The following is a 22,296-nucleotide window of genomic DNA, read 5'->3' as shown; positions in this document are numbered from 1 at the left end:
TCTGCTGAAGCAGATAGTTACACACGTTTGTTGCATTTGTTATGCCGCTTCCTCTCATGAAAGAATGAAGGGAATGAGTCAACAGGGTACAAGAATTAGGAAAACCTCCTGGTATCCTGTCTCTGGGCCAAGATCTGAACGCAACAAAGAATGAAGTGGGTCTTGTCGTATGAGAACCAATCCGTATGCAAACATATGCGAATCTTGGAGGTCAGAAGATGTGAAATGTTGTAGAGTCATAAATAAGGGCCCCCATGTTGAGAAAAGCAACCAAATTATCAAATTTACTGTGATAAGCCATCTACTAGTATGCAGTGGTGCCTTCCTTTTGAAAAGAATACTAATTTATTTGTTTATCGGACTCTTTCAGACTCGTACAGTTTCTACATTTGACATTCTACTACATTTTTTTTTGTTTACATTTAAAAATAGCCAGATTTAAATGTTGAACTTGAATGCAATGTTCTAAGTCCTGAAATCTGATCAAGGATCTTCTTGGGGTCTGTTATTTTGGACACATGGCAAACCACCCGACAAAATTAATTCCATTATTCTTCCTTCTTTTCTTTCTCTATTATAATTTTAAGATTGTCTGACTAAATGTGACGCTGAATTGGGATATAATTATATGCGAATGTCAAAATTAATTCTGAAAATGTTAATTTTGCATTTTTAATATCTTCTTCTATGGCTCTCTGGTCCGTATTCGGTCCATGGCCTCCTCAATTCTCCTCTTCCATTCGGTCCTCTGTTAGGTCCGTCTGTCCGAGGCTTTGATTGAGGTTTCGAAACGTCTTCCTTTTTACGGTGCAAGGTTGTTAGCCTTGCGACCAACCCCCAACCTGGAGGACCAGGGTACCTGTCTTAGTCTGACCTCTCCCCCTCGACCAATGTGGCTAGGGAGGCCCTACCAGTAGCTCTTGGGGTCACTGAGGTACTCAAGCCCCACCACCACGACAAGGTACAGGTACCATTAAGTGGAGCAATTTTTAATATGTTCAGTCCAAGTACTTACTGATGGATTCATTGCTTGACCGATTGATTTATATTTTTATGTGTCTCTTGTAGCTTCCAGCAGCTGTCAGTCTCTAGGATGTGAATATAAGTGCCAAGCATCATTGACAGGTGGCAGCTGTTACTGTCCTGATGGACGACAAGTTGCTAATGACAGTCGGTCATGTATTGGTATGTTGATTTAAAGTTTACTGATAAAATTTTTTGATGAGGTTTCATTTTCATTCTGAATATGCTTGTGCATAAACCCTCATAGGGCATTTAGGTTAATAGCAGAAGAAATTTATAACACACCAGCATGTATTGTACTAAGTTTCCAGTACAAATTAATGACTATGAAGAAATCATTACCAAAATTACTTAAGAGCGAGGGACCTCTGCTGTGATGTACAAGTATTACCACAATAATTTTTCTGTGCATAAACAAGGTTACATTGTGCAAAACGGTGAATGACAGGATGAAGACTGTATTTTCAGTCAGGTTTTACATATCATGTGTGATTTGCAGAATGTTCATTGTAAATAGTCAGTCATTAAACAGTCACAACCGCCATGGTGGTCTAGCGGTCAGAATGCTGGCCTTGTAATCCTGGGGTCCTGGGTTCTATTCCCGGCGGTGCCCGAATTTATAACTTGTGTCGGGCAAGGCCGTGGTCTAGGCAACACGGAGTTTTCCTCCGGGGCTTCCCCGATTTCTCTGTGGCATCCTAACAATTACTCCATGAAGAAAGCAATGGCAAACCACTTCTGTATCACTTGCCTAAAAACATATATGAACAGGTCCCAGTCCGAGAAAAGGATGGAAGGATCCTGTTCATAATATGTCGCCAACCTCCTGTAAAGGAGACGTCGTAATAAAGAAGAATAAACAGTCACGAAGATCATGCACATTACAGTAATAACTGTAGTAATTTCTGCTGAAGAAGGCTTAGTTAGTATTCTTTAATTTTTATTCGGAAGTGTATTATTTATGTTGCAGATAAAGACGAGTGTCGGGAATGGGGTTTCTGCGAGCAGCTCTGCGAAAACACTGATGGCTCATACCAGTGTTCTTGTATGCCCGGATATACGCTTCAGAATCGCTCCCAGTGCGTAGCTCCTAATGACTCCTCTCTCTTACTGTTCTTTGCTCATGATCATTCTGTTTGGCGCATGACAGCGCAAGGACAAAACGTTCAGCTAGTAGCAAATGCAACTGGCGCCAGTGGCCTCGACTTCCACTTCAGCCGCAATCAACTCTACTGGTCAGATGTGAAAACTCGCAAGGTATAACTTGAAGCTTTTCAGTACTGTTTTCATTTAAATTAATAGAAATATGGCTGATCAGGGAAAGCTGTGAATGAGTACGTGGCTGTTTGGTAACTGAGTGAGCAAGGTGGTAAAGGGTGGCTGGTTTCATCAGACAATGCAATTAAGAAATGATTTCCTACATTATCATCTGGTTTGGCTTGTTTTAGCTTTGTTTTCTTGCTTGAGCAATGAAAATGATGAAGCAGGATCTGTGAAATCTTAGATTTAAAACTGGTAACTCCATGGGAATAAGGCCGGGGCCACACATACTTTTGTACAGACGTAGGTGAGGACACCACGCGAGCGCCAATTACCGTGGCAGCTTGGAAGGATTTAGAAAAAGAAAATAATAATAGTATTGTCCGTACTTACAAATCATAATTCTCTGACGGACGTCACGATGCGCGTTACAACGGACGTACTTTGTATGGTCGTGTGGCCCCAGCCTAAGTGATGGTTGAAAGATCAGGGCACCAACTTCTGTTGACAAGGAATAGAAAAACTTATCCCATGGCATATTAAAAACACCAGTCTCTATTGGAACCATGTGAAGACATGGTTTGTGTGGTGCCATGATGTTGCGTTATATCCATGTTGAAGTTTAAATGGATTGCTTACAAACTTACGTTCTGATCGCTTCTAATGATTTATTCATTTCAGAGTACCGTTGTTAAATTTCGGGTTTTATTTGTAAATTCCTTTTCATCTTCTTGTCGTTCAGGTTCATTCACAACAGCTGATGTCATCTGGTACGTCAGTCTCGTCTGATTCTGACATCACGTTGCCTGGAATGTGGTCTCCAGTTGCACTTGCAGTGGACTGGGTGGGTGACAAATTGTATATAGCAGATGCTATTGGACAGAAAGTGGATGTCTTTGAGCTGGATGGTCATTGGCACGCTGTTGTGCTCAGTAGCAACTTGAGCAATCCAGCGGATATAGCACTGGATCCGACAGTTGGGTAAGACAAGAACTTGAAAGACGTGCTGTCTACATACTCTGTGGGTTTTGATTATTTCACTGCCTGGTTTCGTGGAAATACTGGCTGTATTAATGACTATTTCTAATAGTATTTTTGTTGTTTAACTTAGCCAGGGTAATGTCTTTATCATGTACTTCTAGACCAGTGGTATTCAACCTGGAGTACGCGTACCCCCGGGGGTACGCGAAGACATCTTAGGGGGTATGTGAAATTTAAAAAAAAATTATTTTATGATAAACACTGAATAATCAGGGCCAGATTTAGGGTTAGCCACACGAGAACCAGACGTAAGGACATTCAACTTGGGAGCGCCATTTCTCTCTCTCCTTTATGCAATTCTTATCTGGGGGGCTAGTTTCATTTTATTCCACATACTGCTTTGGAACCTGAATGAACACTATTGGGCGGGATTTATACATGTAATTTTGCTTTGCTAAAATATCTTTGTTCCTTTATTAATTTTTATATGATAGCCAATAATATATTTGTTATTTAATATCTTGATTCTCCTTTTTCTCATTTAAAACTTATTATTTAATACATTATTTTGGATGTAATTTGTTTAATTTATTTTAGATGTAGATTATATACTATGTATACCTTGAATTATACACCAACAACTTTGGGGGTACAAAGTTGAAGAGAAATTATATCTGGGGGCATGCGAACAAAAAAGGTTGAATACCACTGCTCTAGATGTTGAAGTTAATGGTGCATTTGTTGCCTTTCAGGTACATGTTTGTGGCTGATAGCACTCAAGTTATTCGTGCAAACATGGATGGTACAAATGCCATGGCCATTGTATCTGAAGCTGCATACAAAGCATCAGGTGTTGCAGTTGATATCATAGCAAAGCGAGTATTTTGGTGTGATTCCTTACTTGATTACATTGAGACAGTAGACTACGAAGGGAACAACAGGATCTTGGTGGTTCGAGGTAATAACGCCAAATCATCACGTACCATATTTGGTTTGACTACATAATGTTTCTTCACACTTTGCTGAAGTGTATTGGTCTGTACTTCCATTTTGCATTGTAGAGAACCTGGTTGTGAATCCCAGCGTCTGGGTGTACTCTTTTATTATCACTGTTTTGTCCAATTCCTTTAGGTATGTGCCCTTTATACTGCCTTAACTTTGGCAACAACCATTTCCTTCCACATTTTTCCAAATTCATTGTTCATATTCATAAGATGGTTGTCATTGGAAAAGATGGAGACAGCAAAGAATTTAGCCTCAGAGTAAGTCATTAGCCTGGACCTTATTCACAATAACAAAAAGAAAATAATTGGTGCTTTTTCTGTATTATTTTTTGTTCTTTATCTAAATCAACTGGTCTGTGTTAAGTACTCAATTACTGAATGAGAGTCACCATATTTTTTAATTTTTGATGTGGACCAACAAAGGAGAAAGTGAGTCTGTGTTATGTATTTATATCAATGTGTGCAGGATTGTGAGGATAAACATACTTTGTGTGTGCATACCTTAAAATAAGCCATGATTATCTTTTCCACATCTCTACTTTTTCATCACTCATAACTTTACTATATCTCATATGTAATGTTATATAACTCCAGCAGTTGGTAAAATATTATAAAGTAACAAGATAATAAACTGATGGACATCCTATCATCGTGTCAAGCCCCACCCACACCCTGCGGAGCCCAGTTAAAATATGAAATGGCTGTGCCAGCTCAGGTGGTTAGTAGTTGCTGGCCTCTCACTGCAGAGGCCTGAGTTTATGCCCGTCGCAGTCCATGCAATAGTTGTAGTGGAGAAAGTGGCTCTGGGGCAGGTTTTTATCCAAGTTTTTTGGTTTCCTCCTACCAGTAACATTCCACTTCTGTTCCTTATTCGTTCATGTATTGTCCATGAACTGGTCAGTGGGCCCATTAATGACCACAGTTCCACAGAGACACACTCTTTTGCCTTAGTAATAATAATAAAACTGTGAATATCTGAGTAACAAATTAGCGTTACCAACATATTATGGTACTTTCAGGTCAGACGGTACCGTCCCCTTCTCGTCTTACACTATTTGAGAATCATATCTTCTGGTCTGATGGCACAAAGCAGGGAATCATGAGCATTAACAAATATCAGGGCCACAACAGCATTCAGGTGGTGTACCGTAAGAGGGAAGTAAGAGAGCCGAAGGGTGTCAAGGCTGTGCATGGACTGATTCAGCTTTATGGTAATAAACATAGCAATACTGTTTAATACTTCGCCATTATTAATTATGTGTGTACAATATCAGTAATGAAACATAATTATGTACGTATGCAAATGTTATTTTGTTGCTCTGTATTATTAGTGTTCAGCTGTCTGACTAAATCTATGGCTACTCATAGCATCAAGTACATATACGTATAATTAGCTTAATTAATTTATACTTGTTTAATTCATGGCTAATGTACAGTACGAGTTTATGTAAATATCTTTGTAGTTGATAATGAATGGTATGGAGAACTGCATTTCCCAGACTTTCTCCGCATGTCTTGTTTTCACCTTTTTCAGTTTCAGTTTTGTCATGCCATGTATTTGTTTTCCTCAGCATCAAACCCATGTGGAAATCAAAATGGTAACTGTGATCACATGTGTATTGTAACTGCTGGTGAAGGAGCAGGAGCGTTGGGATACCGTTGTGCATGTAACATCGGCTGGATGCTTGGAAGTGACCAGCGGCATTGTAATCGTAAGTTTAAAAATATATGTGATATGCAAGTTTATTTTATAAATGAATAAAAAAACAATTATAATTAAATTGTTTCAGCATTACCATGGTTTAAACTTCTTATTATGTTCTACATGCTCAAAATTACTTCTAGACAAATTGATGTTGTCAATCTTTGTGCTCATAAGTGTATGTGTTTTCCCCCTGATATGCCAGTGATTCTGTTTGAGAGTTAACTGACTGTACAGTGCTCTGATATATTATTCATGAAATGTGGTACTGTTTTTTTCTTTTATACGTTGGCTCCGTTATCAGATTTATGCACTGTAACGTGAAATAAAGAAACATTGTTTTATTTTTATGAAGCAGTATAATATAACATGGGTTACAGTCTGTCTTCATAGACTTCTGAGAAGGTTAAGCGATTATGATAAGTGTTTTTAAAAAGTAATAGACGGCCAGTGGAAAGAAAAGGAAAATATTTATCTAAGGGAATGCTTCTACGAGAGTTGAAGTTTTCATAGCAGTGTGAGGTTAGGTTATCTTCTTCTGGGTTATGACATTCTGAGTCTTGAAGGTCGTTACCATTTCTGAGAAATCAGCTGTGTCTGTGTTTGTGGTAGGATGAATAGGTCTTGGATGTAAATGGATGACATAGGAAAGGTAGAAGGATAAAGACAGGGAGCACAAGAAGAATGGCCAATCAGAGCCATGGAAGAACGAAAGAACCCTGTCCAGGTCAGTGGAAACAGGGTATAAGAAAGCCGTTTTCAGGGCTACTGCAATGGAAAGCCGTTCGCAGGCATGACCAGAAAGTAGAGGAAACATGTTTTCAGAATTGTTAACTACTTACAATAATATCAAGTTTTGTAACCCAGAAGAGCATATTCTAACAAAATGTTCATTTAATTTGATGTTGAAAGGAATATACAATAAGACCAAGAGAAAAAACTTCGTTTACATTATTATGAATTTTACTAAACTGAGAGATACCATTACTTAAAATATAATAAAACACTTATAGAAACTTTTGGAATTTATATAACAAGAAATTAAATCTATTTTTAGCCATGACATAATTATTAATCTTAACATGTTAAAATAAGTTGTTTTGTTTGAATTAGTACATTTTATGTGCAAATAATATAGGAATATTCTCCAAAAAGATATTTGCTAAAAATAAGCTTAAAGTGTATAACACATTAATGTATTCTGGGTGTTTATTTGCAGTTATTGAAGAATTTCTAATGTATTCGCAGCAACGATTCATCAAGGGACGAGTCTTGGACCCTGTGATTGAGGGATTCAGTGATGCCATAGATCCAGTTGTATCACGCAAAGCTCGCTTTGTTGGTCTCGATTTTGATTTTAAGGATAAGTACATCTATTACTCTGATGTCCTACAGGACGTTATCTACAGAATTCATCGTAATGGAACAGGTGAATAACAGCTCAATACATAAACTATATTTAAAAAGAAAGGAAGGTAGGATAAATTAATTTTATAGGCTGCAGTGGGGCTGCTTGTAGAATGTAGGAGTCAATGGAAACATCTAAGGAAATTGTGTGTTATTAGTGAAATGTAGAAACATTACTTTTACAGAAGTTACTATTCCTCGAAGAAACTAGACATGGAAAGTGTTAAAAAGGGGTTTATGATCACAGAAAGTACTTAGTTTTCTTGAAACTGATGAATACATTATTTCGTAATGTTCCTGTTCACTTTCATCTTAGCGTACATAACATTTTATTGCTGTCTTCAAATGTATAAGTTCACTTGAGATGTAAGGTGAGCAAAATTTTAATGTTGTAAGACTGTGACCATTGGCGTACAAAAATGGGAGGTATTTATTCGATTTTAGACCACAGACCTGAGAAAATTGAAAATTGAAACATATACTCACTTCTGCTTCAGATATGAAATGAAAATCTTAGTGTCTCAAATGTAACCTTTTACTTTTTGCCTTGTAATGGAAGATTAATTGTTAAAAAGATAAGTTGTTATTGTTCTAAACCTGTCATTAATGTTTGTTGTCAGGCCGAGAGATTGTTCTGGCTTCTCAGAATGAAGGAGTGGAAGGTCTAGCAGTAGACTGGGCGGCCAAGAACTTGTATTACATTGACAGTCGTAAAGGAACGCTTAATGTTTTGAGCACTCGCAATGTTACATATAGGAGGATACTGCTGAACAACCTCAAGAGACCTCGAGCTATCGTAGTGCATCCTAACAGAGGGTAAGGATTTGGCTGATGCCAAAAGGAAGATAACGCCTAATATATTTCAGAAATTACAATCCTATCATCGTCATTCATAGAGATATCATTTCAATGCACAGTAAAATAAGATAGGCCATCTGTATGCATTGCAGACTAGGGGTTAAGCTCATGGCCAGTGCACCGTTGCATTTTGAGGTAGGCCTATTTGATTTTTTCATAACCTGGAAGTGAAAGATTGATCTGATGCGAAAAAATTGAAATGCATAAATGTAAGCAGGTTCATTCTGAGTACAACATATTTTTTCAGTGGTTTTCTTACATTATAGCTAAAACAATTTGGTATGTATTTCTAAGCACTTTTCTGCTTGTACATTTCACAGAATGAGCATTAGTCATTTTGTAGCAAGACTTTTTATATCTTCTTCTTCTTCTTTCTCATCTCCCATCGTGCCTTTATAGCGTCAGGGTTGATTGCTCGGTCCATCTCCTCCATTCTTTCCTATCCCTTGCTAAGAATTTTGTCTGTGTTAAACTTTTCCCCTTTGCCTGTCCTATTTCTCTAATAGTATCCAAGTAGCACTTTCTAGGTCTTCCTCTGCGATTCATCGCCCTGATGACAGAGGCAGTATGACCTCTGAAACGTTGGTAAACATCGACCAGACTACATGGTGCAACAACCCAGAAGACAAGAAATCTTCAAGGCAATGATAATCTAAAGAAAGTAGTATGTTATTAAAGTCTGCTACCTATATTGCTTTTTCAGGTACATATTCTTCTCAGAATGGGACAGACCAGCCAATATAAGTAGAGCATATACAGATGGCAGCAACCTTGTGGTTTTCCGAAATGTGACGTTAGGCTGGCCCAATGGACTTTCAGTGGACTTTCAGACTGATCGACTCTATTGGTGTGATGCTTTGCTTGACCATGTACAGCATTCTAATTTGGATGGAACAGATATTCGAACAGTCAGCTCGCGACTTATACGGCATCCATTCTCAATAGTTATTCACAAAGGTGAGTTCATAAAGTGCTGTATTTTGAAGTTTAAGGAAATATACTGAAAATTAAAGATTTTATTTTTGTATGCACACACATGTTCAAGGCTTTTAATCCGCAAAATGCTTCTGTATACAGTATTTTTTAAGGGAGATATTTTTTACCTCTACTTCATTCTTTTACCGTTTTTATGAATTAGGTCTCTTATCAATCAACCCATATAAAATGGAGTCGATGCTGTGCTTGCTCTATCCTGGTTCCTAATTCTAAACTTAATCAGTCAGAAGTCTTTTAAATTAAGTTTTCCTTTTGGTCTACATTTTAATTTTTATTTCATATATTTTTATTTATCCATTCTTTGAAAATGATTACTTCATTTGTGTGTTACATCTTGCACTATCATATTTAGTCTGTTTTTTATGTAATTTCCTTACCTGTCAGTTGACCTTGCTTCATCAATATATTTGAGGAACTTTATTTCCACACTGTGAATTATCCTTCTAGTTGTAAACATCAGTACATTTACTCAGAACAAATGAACTACAACTGAACCACATTTACACCCAGAAGACAGAAATCTTCATACTCACCGCTGTGAAAACCTCAAATCTAAAACAGTTACAGCATGTTACTATCTGACCTTGAGATACAATATGACCAGGCCTCAGCAGTGTTGCCAATTATACAATAAAAATATTCCAATATTGAACTTCTCTCATGTATTCTGTTGAGAGAGTTTTCAATTACTTCCTACTTGCATAAAGAATACAGAGTTATGTTTCTGTATTCAGAACTTCTAATAGTGCTTTGGTCTACCAGTCCCAGAACACACCCATCATCTTGCACCTACGAACACACGAATGAAATATTTATTTCAGAAACTATGTATTACTTCTTCTGGCTGCGATGGCACTGCCTCAGAGCTGACGAGACCTTGAATACGTGACAGTGTCTTGGAAAATGACACTTTCTTGGTGACAGTAACCTTTATAGGGTTGAAAATTATAAATAATTTGCAGCAGGAAAGCATAGCAGAATACTATATAGAGCAGTAAACAAAAGTACAATGTCATAACTACTTAAAATAGAGGTCCACTTCAGTATAATGCTACTGTGACACACGTCCGGCTGGAACGCACTTATCAGCATGATGCATGGATGATAGAAGTTAAGTTTTGAATTTGAAATTGTTTTGTATTAGTCTGGTAAACCCCACTTTACATGAAATTCTAAACACTGCTAAATTGCAAAGAATATCTTGTATTTATATGTATAAATGTTCCATAACTATTATACTGTACCTTTTGGTTAGACTGGATGTACATCACGGACTGGAGACTGGATGCCATTATCAAGCTACACAAACTGTCAGGAGAATTGGAAGAAGTTCTGGTGCGGGAGTCACAAACAAATCGTCTGTATGGTGTGAAGGTGTACAGTGGTTCTGTGCAGACCGTTGACCATAATCAGCCTTGCTCAGTTAACAATGGTGGCTGTGAAAAACTCTGTTTTGCTGTTCCAAGAGACAACACAACAGAACTGCAGGTAAGTTATTACTTCAACTGATTTCATCCTAAGGAAAAGCTGAGACAAGCAAAAACTTTTTTACTGTATTGTGTTTTTTTACATTGTTTTGTAATTTGTTGACGCTATGTTTCAGTAAAACTGTTTATAATCCATAATGGACAGCCCACAGAAATTGTTAACATAGTTTTCTGTAGACCTTATTGTATTTTCTTCTTAACATTTTTGAATGCTGATGGTACTATAACTATTAACTTACAATTCAGCTATCACTCACAAAACCTTATAGAACTTGGTGTAGAGAGAGAGTAGCTGGAGAAATGTAAAAATGACGGCTACACAGAGGAACTAAGTAAGAGTCAATCTGTAGGCAATTGCTTATCTGATGTTGCAATTACAGGTAGCCCTCGATTTACGCCGGGGATGCGTTCCTGGACGAACTGGTGTAAATGGAATCGGCGTAAATTGAAATTCTTTTAGAATGTAAATCAATGGGAAGTCAATGACACGCGTTCCCAGTACCTAAACAATGACGAGTAATATAATGGCATTACATTTAAAGCTCTGAAATAACATAAATAAAATGAAGGGAATTTAAAGAATATATTTTATACACTTACAATCGGCAATTCATTGGTCCCCACGATTGACTGCGATTCTTTCATGTGACTGATGTGTACAGTCATCTCCGCTGTTATGCGATAGTTGCATTCATGTAAGACGCCGACCTATAGAAAATCGCGTAGTAAAAATAACCCCTGTACCTCCGCAGAGATTAAATTAGTCCTTTGAAAGTGTAAAGCGCCAGGAATGAAACTGCATAAGAGCAAACTCACATATGCAAAAGTTTGCATTTCACAAACAGCTTTTACCGATTCATCGATCTCATTGGAGCAAATTTGCGTTAATGAAACATACGTAATTGCAGAGATGACTGTATTTATAATTTTTATTCAAAATCAGCGATGTAAGAATTACGATTTAGTATAAGAATCAGTACGAGATACATTGTAAAACATTATAAATAATAGTAAAATATTTTTTTTTCACTTTTTGACCTTCTGGTTTCAAAATCGGCGTTATTCGAATCGGCGCAAATTGAACTGGTGCAAATCGAGGGCTACCTATATTATTTGCCCTAAAAACATTTGGTACCATACTATACATACCAGGAAAGTGCATTGCCTTTTCTGGAAATGACTTTCTTGGTCAGTACTTTAATTCTCGTGGTACTTTAATTTCTTTCTTTTTATTGGACCCCCCCCAACCATTTCTGCATTCCTTCTGCAGTTTTTTAATAGTACATTGGAAAACTATGACACTTAGGTTTCAGAGTAATTTAGTATGCAGATATCAAAAATGTTGAAGCAGTCTGGTATGTTGATGGCAGGCAAAGTGTGGTTGCCCTTATGGAGAGAGATTGGTGGAACCTGAAAACCAGACTTGTCAGGCAGACCCTAACGCAGAACCTCCAGTACAAGCTTGTCCCAATACTTGGGACTTCACATGTAACAATCAGCGCTGCATACCGAAAGCGTGGGTCTGTGATGGTGATGATGACTGTCTTGACAACTCGGATGAAGAACAAAACTGCACTAGTAAGTAACATCAACAGATATCCTCATAGAGAAAAAATAGAACAATTTTATCCTCAAAGAAGACCCATATCAAGGCTTATTTAATAATTGTCATAACAGTAGGGTGGAAATGATTGATGATTAGTTCTATTCAGTATTTAAAATCTGAGTTCAAACTGACAGGACTGGGATTGACTTCCTTGGTACAGTGGTCCCAAATGGATCTATTATGTAGCTTTGTTGTTGTTGTTTTGTTGATGATAACAGACAAGTAACATTTGTGGATTGATTGCTGGCAAGCAGAAAATGAAGTAAATTGAGAAAATTATGCCATAATGCCACTTAGTCCAGGACAGATTCCACATGTATTAGTTTTGAATTGAACATTAACATTTTCAGTGTTGGTTTTTATTTACAGATACATTCTGTTACTGTATTTCTGTTAATTCTTTCACTGCGAAACTCACAGTAATGTGACGTGTGGTGGCACTCATATTTTTGTAAGTTCAGATTGCTTTGCCCGGGAAGTGTAGGTCATCTGTTGACATCGTGTAGAAGCTTCTGCCAATAGTAAATATAATTTTTTCCATAAGATGTCACAAGATAACCTTGGCTCCTTTTAGACAAAAATAGATTGAAAAAGATAACATTAAAACATTTGCAGATTTTGATTGTTAGGGTGAATGTAAAGATGTTAAGCAGACTAAAATATAAAATAAAATTTAAAAAATACTTCCAGATTTGTTTACACAACCAAGTTATTTTATACTGACAAAAAATATGTGGTGAGAGCTAACATAATTTTAATTCCTGAAAAGTCACAAATAATTTGCATTGTGTGTTGGAAGTTGGTGAGATATTTTTCTGTTATTGATCTCCACTAACACCACATAAATATAGACAGGAAGGGCTACTTACAATTCAGTCAAATGTCTATTTTCATGCAACAAGCTTATGTCTATACTATAAATTGATGGAACTAAGCATTCATTTTATTTCATGTCATTAAGCAATGGGTGACATGATTTAGACTCAGTGGCCCATTTCTGGCCACTATATTTTACTGCATCTGTGCTGTCATGTTAATAAATTAGTTTAAAAATACTGAAATATTAGGATGTGATAAAGTAATTGTAAACAAGACATTTTGCATGCAGTATGGAAAGGCTTAAACTGTGAAAATAAAGTGATGACTTCCATAGATCAGTTAGTCAGTCATTGTCTTCTCACCATAAAGTCTCATGTTTAACCCCAGCATGAAAATGAATCAAATTAATGAACCTCTCTTGTGATTGTGCAGAACCTACGTGCGGATCAGGAGAGTTCAAGTGTACCACAGGGCGCTGCATTCCTGGCAGCTTTAAATGTGATTCTGAGAATGACTGTGGTGACTTCTCGGATGAGACCGGTTGTGTCAACGTGACCTGTGCACTTTCACAGTTCCGTTGTGAGAATGGGCGCTGTATCCCCGCGACCTGGAAATGCGACTCTGAGAATGACTGTGGTGATGGTTCGGATGAAGGGGACTTCTGCACAGAGAAAACATGTGCTTATTTCCAGGTACGGAATGAAATCCAACGTGATGGGTAAGCTGAGGTTGCTTTAAAATTGTGATTTCTTGGATTATGATACCATCTAGTCCTGGAAGTGTAAACCAACATTTCTGAGGAACTTGTCATCTCTGTCTTCAGGATAGAAATGAGTAGTGCTGGGAAATGAAACAGTAATATAGCAAGGTTGGAAGGATTGGCCAGAAGTTATAAATGAGGGAGAGATCAAGTCTTTTCTATGCCAAAGGGAAGCAAAAACATAAAAATAAAATAAGGTCCCCCTTAGGGCACCTATAAATGAAGGCCCTTATGAGAGCCACTGGAGAGGAATGCCATGTAAAAGGGAACTATGTACCCTGACATTGTTTCAAACCATCTTTTATTGCCGCATAATGCAAGTGAGGTGCCTGTTTATATTAGAATGGAACTTGATCATTATCGCTTTCCTGATGATCCAGTCCATGCATCTACATTTTTCAGTCAGGATACTGTTGTCATGTACCTAGATATAATTACCCAAATTTAGCCATGGCTGATTTCCCCAGATAATAAAAACAGTGGTGCTCCTTGACTCTGAATTTAATGAAATCTCGTATAAGATATAACCTGCTTGTTCAAAATAGAAAATACTGAGAATTTAATAAATATTTTGGTAGTTACATTGTCAATGTACATTTATATTTAGTATGATTATACTTGCGTAGTAGTTGATTTATAAGTTATTGTAGCATTGACCCTTTTGCTGTGTATTATTTTTTCATTATTTATAAAATTTTTGTACAACTTCAAATGATTTGAACTAGGTATCAGTACTATGCAGACCAACAAAAATGCATTTTCATAGCTCAGTGTGAGAAGTTGAATGATGCACTGAAAGGAGGTTATTCTTAATGTGGACTGAAGTAAAATGTTGTACTATGCTCTAATGGATGCCTTTTGACTTCTATCGAATATTGCAGCAGTAGGGTTAATCCAGCTTTTTCACTGCCATTTCTGTGTGAAGGCATTGATAAGCCTCATTTTAAGGACACAAGTTATCATAATAATACAAAACTTTATTTGTGCTGCAGTTCACGTGTCCCCGTTCAGGACATTGCATTCCTCAGTCCTGGGTTTGTGATGGAGACAATGACTGCTTTGACAACCAAGATGAGGAAGGCTGTCCACCCATCACATGCTCAGCCACTCAATTTAAGTGTTCTGATCTCAAGCAGTGCATTCAAGAGACCTACAAATGTGATGGCATTCCAGACTGCAATGATGGCAGTGATGAGAACGGCTGTCGTAAGTAGTAGGGACAGTTTTAAAAATTTCAAGGTGAATGAGGATGATGGTTATTATGGACAACCATAGAAATATAGCAGTTGCAAAAATAAGATCACCCAAATTGGGGGGGAAAATAATGAGATTCCAGTTATGAACACTTCAGCTGTGCTGATTAACTTTTATCATGTGGGTAAAGGTGATTTAAACCCCGTTATCTTGAGGCTGCCCATTGGACTTAACTTCGTGTTATGGTGTAGCAGTACGCTATGCAGTGCAAGTAGAGCTGGTCTGCACATGAGAAGTGATAAGGATAATTAAGGTTAAGTCTAAAGTAACATTGTGTAATTATCACAGTGAGAAAAACAAAAATAACATGAACAGTTGTGATAATGATTTTTATTTTACATAGAACCAGTTCATTCATCTTGTATAAAATTATTGGACAATGAATGGATGTTGATAACCATCAACAATTTATACAAACCTGTTTGTTTCAGCATCCTTAGCACCTGATCAATGTGATACAGAGAAACAGTTCCAATGCCAGTCATCAGGAATTTGTATCCCTCGACCATGGCTCTGTGATGGTACAGCTGACTGTGACGATAATACAGATGAGCCTGAATCTTGTGGAACAGTAGGTTCATATACAGAATGTTTTAAAAAATATGAACACCATTTAGACAGTCATTAATTGTGTAAAATGTATATACAGGTAGCCCTCGATTTGCGCTGGTTCAATTTGCGCCGATTCAGAATAACGCCGATTTTGAAACCAGCAAGTCAAAAAGTGAAAAAAATATATTTTATTATTATTTATAACGTTTTACAATGTATCTCGTACTGATTCTTATACTAAATCGTAATTCTTACATCGCTGATTTTGAATAAAAATTATAAATGCAGTCATCTCTCCAATTACATATGTTTCGTCAACGTGAATTTGCTCCAATCGGTAAAAGCTGTTTGTGAAATGCAAACTTTTGCATATGCGAGTTTGCTCTTATGCAGATTCATTCCTGGCGCTTTAAACTTTCAAAGGACTAATTTAATCTCTGCGGAGGTACAGGGGTTATTTTTACTACGCGATTTTCTATAGGTCGGCGTCTTACATGAATGCAACTATCGCATAACAGCGGAGATGACTGTACACATCAGTCACATGAAAGAATCACAGTCAATCGTGGGGACCAATGAATTGCTGATTGTAAGTGTATAAAATATATTCTTTAAATTCCCTTCATTTTATTTATGTTATTTCAGAGCTTTAAATGTAATGCCATTATATTACTCGTCATTGTTTGGGTGCTGGGAACGCGTGTCATTGACTTCCCATTGATTTACATTCTAAAAGAATTTCAATTTACTCCGGTTCGTCCAGGAATGCATCCCCGGCGTAAATCGAGGGCTACCTGTAGATGATATTGATATTCTGTTTAATATTGTTACCTTGATAATCAAACTTCTGGACATCATTTGATATTTGAACAAAATAAATTAATATGTAATTGTCTCTGAGAAATTGAGCAACGTGGCTGATCTGCAGAAAACAAGCATAAGAATATTCTGGAGATGAGCAGAACAGATGGGTTGAAGAAGCAAAGGAGAAACAACATTTGGGAAACTGACTCATCATCCAGGCTACAAGGGAATCCCAACTACTCCAGGCACTGAAACGGCTTCTCGGTGTCACTAGTCCACTAGTTTGAAGTTTGCATTATGAATGAGTCTAACAGTTTGATTTGGCTTATCAGTAGTGGAAAAGGGATGAGATAGAGGGGGAAAATTATGGGAATGCCGCATGGTGCAAGGGAAGGCAAAGTACCAGCTGATTCAGAAGACCATTACTGCTGAGCCAGAATGTATGGCTGATTTTATATTTGGACTTCATAGCCCATTAAATCTTGACATCTAATATATTCCTTATCATGCTGTAATTCCCATCAATATGTCTTGTTTCAGGTGGACTGCCAGGCAGGCTTCTTCAAATGTAACAGTTCTCAATGTATCTTCAAAGCATACATCTGTGATGGGAAGAATGACTGTATAGATGGTTCTGATGAGGATGATCGACATGCATGTGGACCACCACCTTTCAGGTATCAGAATATACATATAACATATTTACACCTGACTATGAGATGGTGAAAGCATAGCTACAAATTTGATGGAAATATTGTACTGTTAAAATACACGTGGCTAAGATTTTATCTGCAAGTTTAAATCTTTAATCAGGACAAGAGAAACTTTTAATTAACATGCATGAGTGGATCATTTTCTGATGACATAACATTACTAATGATGTTATCAAATTTGGTGCTTACAAACTGATACGCCTTATATGTGTGTGTTGGGCTTGAGATGAGGTAAAATTCACATTTTATATCCTGTGGAAACAATGCAAATATTACTATGAACCATGTACATAAAATAGTATTCTGCTTGCAAGTAATACAGATCAGTGACATCTGTTCAGTTGGATTAAAGTCGGAAAATGTTGATAACTTCTGTGGCTTAATAGTGTGTGTTACTGATCTGCAGTAAAGCCAGTCAGTCTTCAATCAGGTTAGCCAGATATCTTGTCAAAATTCGAGCGAGATACCTCCCAAACACAAGTCTAGGGCAATAGTGCTACAAATATTTCCTCATTATCTGTACTGTACTTTATATAGGCATTAATTTAATAACCAGTATGTTTTTATATTGGTTGTGGTCTTCTGAATGGTTGACACCATGCAATCTTTAGTTGGGTATGATTACTTTGGAGAAATTGACATATCCACTGCTGTGAGAAATTCAAATCTAAGTATAGTTTTATGGTTGCTAGTACAGAATTAAATTTTACACATTGGACTTCTCTTGTATGCAGTTAGAATCACACAATTTACTCACACCGTTAAATATAATGCTCCGGATTAGATTGTGTGCTTCTTGTATTACAGTTGCGATTCAGGTGAATGGCAGTGTCCGGGAGTTACGGAGCGTTGTGTGAACCTCACCAAGGTTTGTGATGGGAAACTTGATTGTCCAAATGGTGCTGATGAAGGAGAAGGCTGTGACCTTGATGAATGTGAACACCAAGAAGGACTGTGTTCCAACAAATGCAAACAGACCCCATCGGTAAGTTTTCACATGTCTTCTTGTTCTTTATTCTTTTACAGAGATGATATTTTCAGTGGCTACAGTTTTTTATAATAAGAGCTGTAACTAATAAAAGGAAGTATGTATTTTGATGTCGGTAATCTGTCTGCCAGATATGATGATTGAAATTTATTTCCATATTGCAGGGAGCCATTTGCACATGTCCACATGGAGAGGTATTGAGGAATGATTCACTTGAATGTGAGGATATGAATGAATGTGAGCCTCCTGGTCGCTGTTCGCAGCAGTGCACAAACACGAAAGGCAACTACTACTGCAGTTGTGTTCCTGGATATACTCTAGAACCGAATAAACACACCTGCAAGGCCATCAGTAAGAACAGTTTAATTTTAATTTCTAATTCCTCCAGTTATAGTGTATTAATCATTCTGGTCTCTGCCTGCTTGTTGTACATTCAGTGTTTTGAATGTATTGTTATCTTATTTCCTGATGCTTTCCATTTCTCTTTTCTCATAGTGTGGTATAATGCAGTTATCTTTGTTCTGTGAGAATGGCAGTGAAGGCTGTTCTCAGTTTACTCAGTTGGAAAAGGTTTTGAATTTTGCATGCTGAACACAATTCTTGAATCTCTGTTTTGTGTAGTTAAGTGTTGAAATGTTCTTATTGTTTTGGATTTAGGAGATCAGAGCTCATTCTCACCTGCATAGCTCAGTATATCCAGTTTATGTAACATTTATTTATTTTATGTCCTTGAAATCAAGAGCAATATCGCTTTAAAATACATTTTGATTGATGCTACCCTCACTTGTTTCCCATTCATACACATTCTAGGCTGGTATATAGAATTCTTAGTAGTGTTATCACCTGCAGAGTTTATTTTATGTGTAATGGGATGACAGGATGATAATGTGCATATGAATGAAAATGATGGGGAAAGATGTGGCCATGATCTGTTTCAAGACATTGGGCTGGTGTTTGTCATGATCTTCTTCTTCTTCTTCTTCTTCTATGGCTCTCTAGTCCGTATTCGGTCCATGGCCTCCTCAAGTCAAACAAGGTGTTATATGGTGTCAAGCACTGCTATATAACAGATTCAGACTACTTACTTTTTAATAACATTCAGTTACATTACTACATGAGCTGTCATATTCATTATAACATCATATTACTGATTGTATTTTTCAGTTTTGTAGTAAAGGTGTGAAATTATTTTCTTTGAATAGACCACAGTGCAGCATTCCTCATCATTTCAAATCGTCATTCCATCTTGGTGGCTGACCTCAAAGAACAGGGACTTGAGAGAGTCCCAATCATTGTTGAAAATGTTGTAGCAACAGCTTCTAATATGCACACTGGCACCATCTTTTGGTCAGACATGAAGTTGAAGAAGATTTCCCGGTTAGACAGAGGAAGTGAAGTACAAGAAGTAAGTTCCACTCACTGTAGTTCCATTTTTGATGTTGCTAAATGTTTTTAATAGACACTATGTGAGGGCATTATTTTGACCTAAGATGGAGAGTGTATCAGGAGGAAGTTACATAATACGAAACTTCTTAATTTGTGCTCTTGACTAAGTAGATTAGGGTGAGCAAATCAAGGAGGATAAGATGGGTGAGACATGTAGTGTGCTTGAGAGCTATGAGAATGCACACAGAATTTTAACCAGAAAACCTTAAGGGTAGAGACCACTTGGGAGAAAGATGTAGGCAGTTGGATAGCATTGAAATATCTTAAAAGAAATGGAATATGAGGGTTTGGAATGGATACATCTGGTTAAGGATAGAGACCAGGGGTGGGCTCTTATGAACACTGTAATGTACTCATGGGTTCCATAAATGACAGGGATTTCTTGACAAGTTGACCAATATTAAGAACATATTACTTATTAGTGTAAAGCCATTATTTTTGTGCGTGTTCTGCTGTTTAAAATTTAAGATTAATTTGAGGTATAATGATTAAGGTTTGCAAAATGAGAAATCATATTCATCGTGCCTGAGATCTGGGGCATAATTCAATCTGGCACCACATGTCAGTGGTTTGGGCTATGCTTTCTCCTCCAGCCTGTTTCTCGTTGCAGTCACTTTGTGTCTGAATATTGACAAATATGCAGTCATGTTACATTTCTTTTCACCATTAGTTAAAGGGTTAAGAACGATTGAACTATATGAGTAGACAATATCAAAATGCTGTCTGCTTATTTGTCTTTATATTCAAAGTTTAATTAAATATTATAAGTAACCATTACATTATTTAAATTGAGATTAGAGTTTTTGATTGCTTTAGGTGATATCAAATGGTTTGGATCTAGTTGAGGGACTGGCATATGATTGGATTGGAGGAAACTTATACTGGTTGGATTCAAGACTCAATACAATAGAAGTTGCCAAGGAAAATGGTCTCAACAGAATGGTTCTGCTTAAGGAGAACATAACACAGCCAAGAGGAATGGCTCTAGACCCTAGCAAGGGGTGAGTTCTGTATATAAACATGCTTTTCTTTGTAAATTCTTCATGCATTTTGTACATCAAACACTTGCCTTTAGAGTAGCTGTGTAACCTCTTCAGAACATGGCTGTGAGCCTATGTAATGCTTGATGTATTGCTAGATAAATGTATGCCTTAGAGAATAGGTGTATGTTTTCAAGATACTTTAGATTATAAATTGTTTCACCCCTGTGATCAGTGCATCCTTGGTAGCTGTTTTGCTTACCCACCCCTGGGCACTGTCTTGAATCTGTTATTTGTCAACATTCCTTACTAGTTGCAAGGAACTCTGTCTCAACCCAGGCTATTAAACCTTATCTGGGACATTTCTTTTCTTTTTGGACTTATTCACTGTCTGTTTTTAAGTCTTAAGAAATCTTAAAAAATTGGTACATTCTGAAGGATGGGTCTTTCTTCAGCTTCATGTAAAATAGGGTGAGATACCTATTTTGTTGGATCCAGTATTCCTGATCTATGGAGACATTTTGAAATAGCAATGGATAAAGTCCAAAACATAGAAAGTAATAGTACAATACCACTGTTAGAGACATTCGGAGAAGAGACATCTCTTTTAATTAGTCTACATTCCATCTGGATAGTTTGAACATTAACAGTTTAAATTAGTTTATTTCAGAATGCAAACATGTACTGTGACGATGATTTTTACTTTCAGAGCTCGGTGGCTATTTTGGACTGACTGGGGAGAGAACCCCCGTATTGAGCGGGTTGGAATGGATGGAACCAACCGTAGTGTCATCATCAGTACCAAAATTTACTGGCCAAATGGTCTCACCTTAGATATTGCAAACAAACGTGTATACTTTGCAGATTCAAAGCTGGATTTTATTGACTTCTGCTATTACAATGGCTCAGGACGTCAACAAGTTCTAGCTGGTAGTCATTACCTGCTGCATCCACACTCACTTACACTATTTGAGGACACAATGTACTGGACTGATCGGCAGTTGAACCGTGTGTTGTCGGCACACAAGTTCCGTGGGCAGAATCAGACTGTGGTGTCACATCTTATATCTCAGCCACTTAGCATCCATGTACATCATCCTTCCTTGCAACCTAAATCTAATGGAAACAATCCCTGTGAAGGAGCTCCATGCTCACAGCTTTGTCTTCTGTCTCCATCTGCGTCTTATGGTTACACCTGTAAGTGTAAACCTGGCTATCGCATCCAGCCTGATGGGAAATGCATTGTAGGTGAGAGTCAAAAATTTGTTGGAACCTACTTAAATTATAATTATCTTACAATTAATTTGAAGACAGTAATTGGAGATACAGTCAGCTGAGATGATACATACTCATAAGAGGAAAGAAAGGTAAATTTTTAGTATGCTTGCACCTATGTGTGGTTGTGTGTATGTTTTATAATGTGCAGTGATTAATATGAAATGAATAATAAAAAAAGCAAAACAGATGAACTTTAGAAGGAATAATGCAACAAAGGATTAAAGGAGCAAATTAAGCCATGCTGTTTGATGTTGACTGGTGATAATTCATTCCCTGGTGCAAATCTTTTTTTTTTATTCAGGTTGGTGTGTTTTTGTTGTAGCAAAAGTTAATTGTGCTTGACAGAAGTGATGTAATTGATTTGTTAGTCAAACATTC

At 37.2% G+C, this 22,296-nt stretch overlaps 1 protein-coding gene across 1 annotated transcript in view; it reads left to right on the top strand.

The window, feature by feature from the left end:
* Positions 1-22,296, top strand: part of mgl (low-density lipoprotein receptor-related protein megalin) — a 226,136-nt gene that overhangs the window by 166,071 nt on the left and 37,769 nt on the right. Inside the window, exons 7-26 of the mRNA XM_022076817.2 lie at positions 1,069-1,185; positions 1,994-2,280; positions 3,026-3,264; positions 4,017-4,222; positions 5,288-5,479; positions 5,840-5,980; positions 7,190-7,399; positions 7,998-8,193; positions 8,939-9,192; positions 10,487-10,719; positions 12,089-12,296; positions 13,576-13,835; positions 14,896-15,109; positions 15,589-15,728; positions 17,054-17,190; positions 18,034-18,211; positions 18,379-18,565; positions 19,417-19,619; positions 20,477-20,661; positions 21,350-21,888. Of these exons, the coding sequence (XP_021932509.1) occupies positions 1,069-1,185; positions 1,994-2,280; positions 3,026-3,264; positions 4,017-4,222; positions 5,288-5,479; positions 5,840-5,980; positions 7,190-7,399; positions 7,998-8,193; positions 8,939-9,192; positions 10,487-10,719; positions 12,089-12,296; positions 13,576-13,835; positions 14,896-15,109; positions 15,589-15,728; positions 17,054-17,190; positions 18,034-18,211; positions 18,379-18,565; positions 19,417-19,619; positions 20,477-20,661; positions 21,350-21,888 (4,326 nt within the window). The remainder of the gene's footprint in view (positions 1-1,068; positions 1,186-1,993; positions 2,281-3,025; positions 3,265-4,016; positions 4,223-5,287; positions 5,480-5,839; positions 5,981-7,189; positions 7,400-7,997; positions 8,194-8,938; positions 9,193-10,486; positions 10,720-12,088; positions 12,297-13,575; positions 13,836-14,895; positions 15,110-15,588; positions 15,729-17,053; positions 17,191-18,033; positions 18,212-18,378; positions 18,566-19,416; positions 19,620-20,476; positions 20,662-21,349; positions 21,889-22,296) is intronic.

This window comes from Zootermopsis nevadensis, unplaced genomic scaffold, assembly GCF_977971745.1.
Source record: "Zootermopsis nevadensis isolate Lab colony 2312 unplaced genomic scaffold, Znev_1.0 Znev_ptg000028l, whole genome shotgun sequence".
In the NCBI taxonomy this organism is placed as follows: Eukaryota; Metazoa; Arthropoda; class Insecta; order Blattodea; family Termopsidae; genus Zootermopsis; species Zootermopsis nevadensis.
The sequence above is the reverse complement of the archived record's forward strand: the minus strand, read 5'-3'. Positions and strand labels throughout refer to the sequence as shown.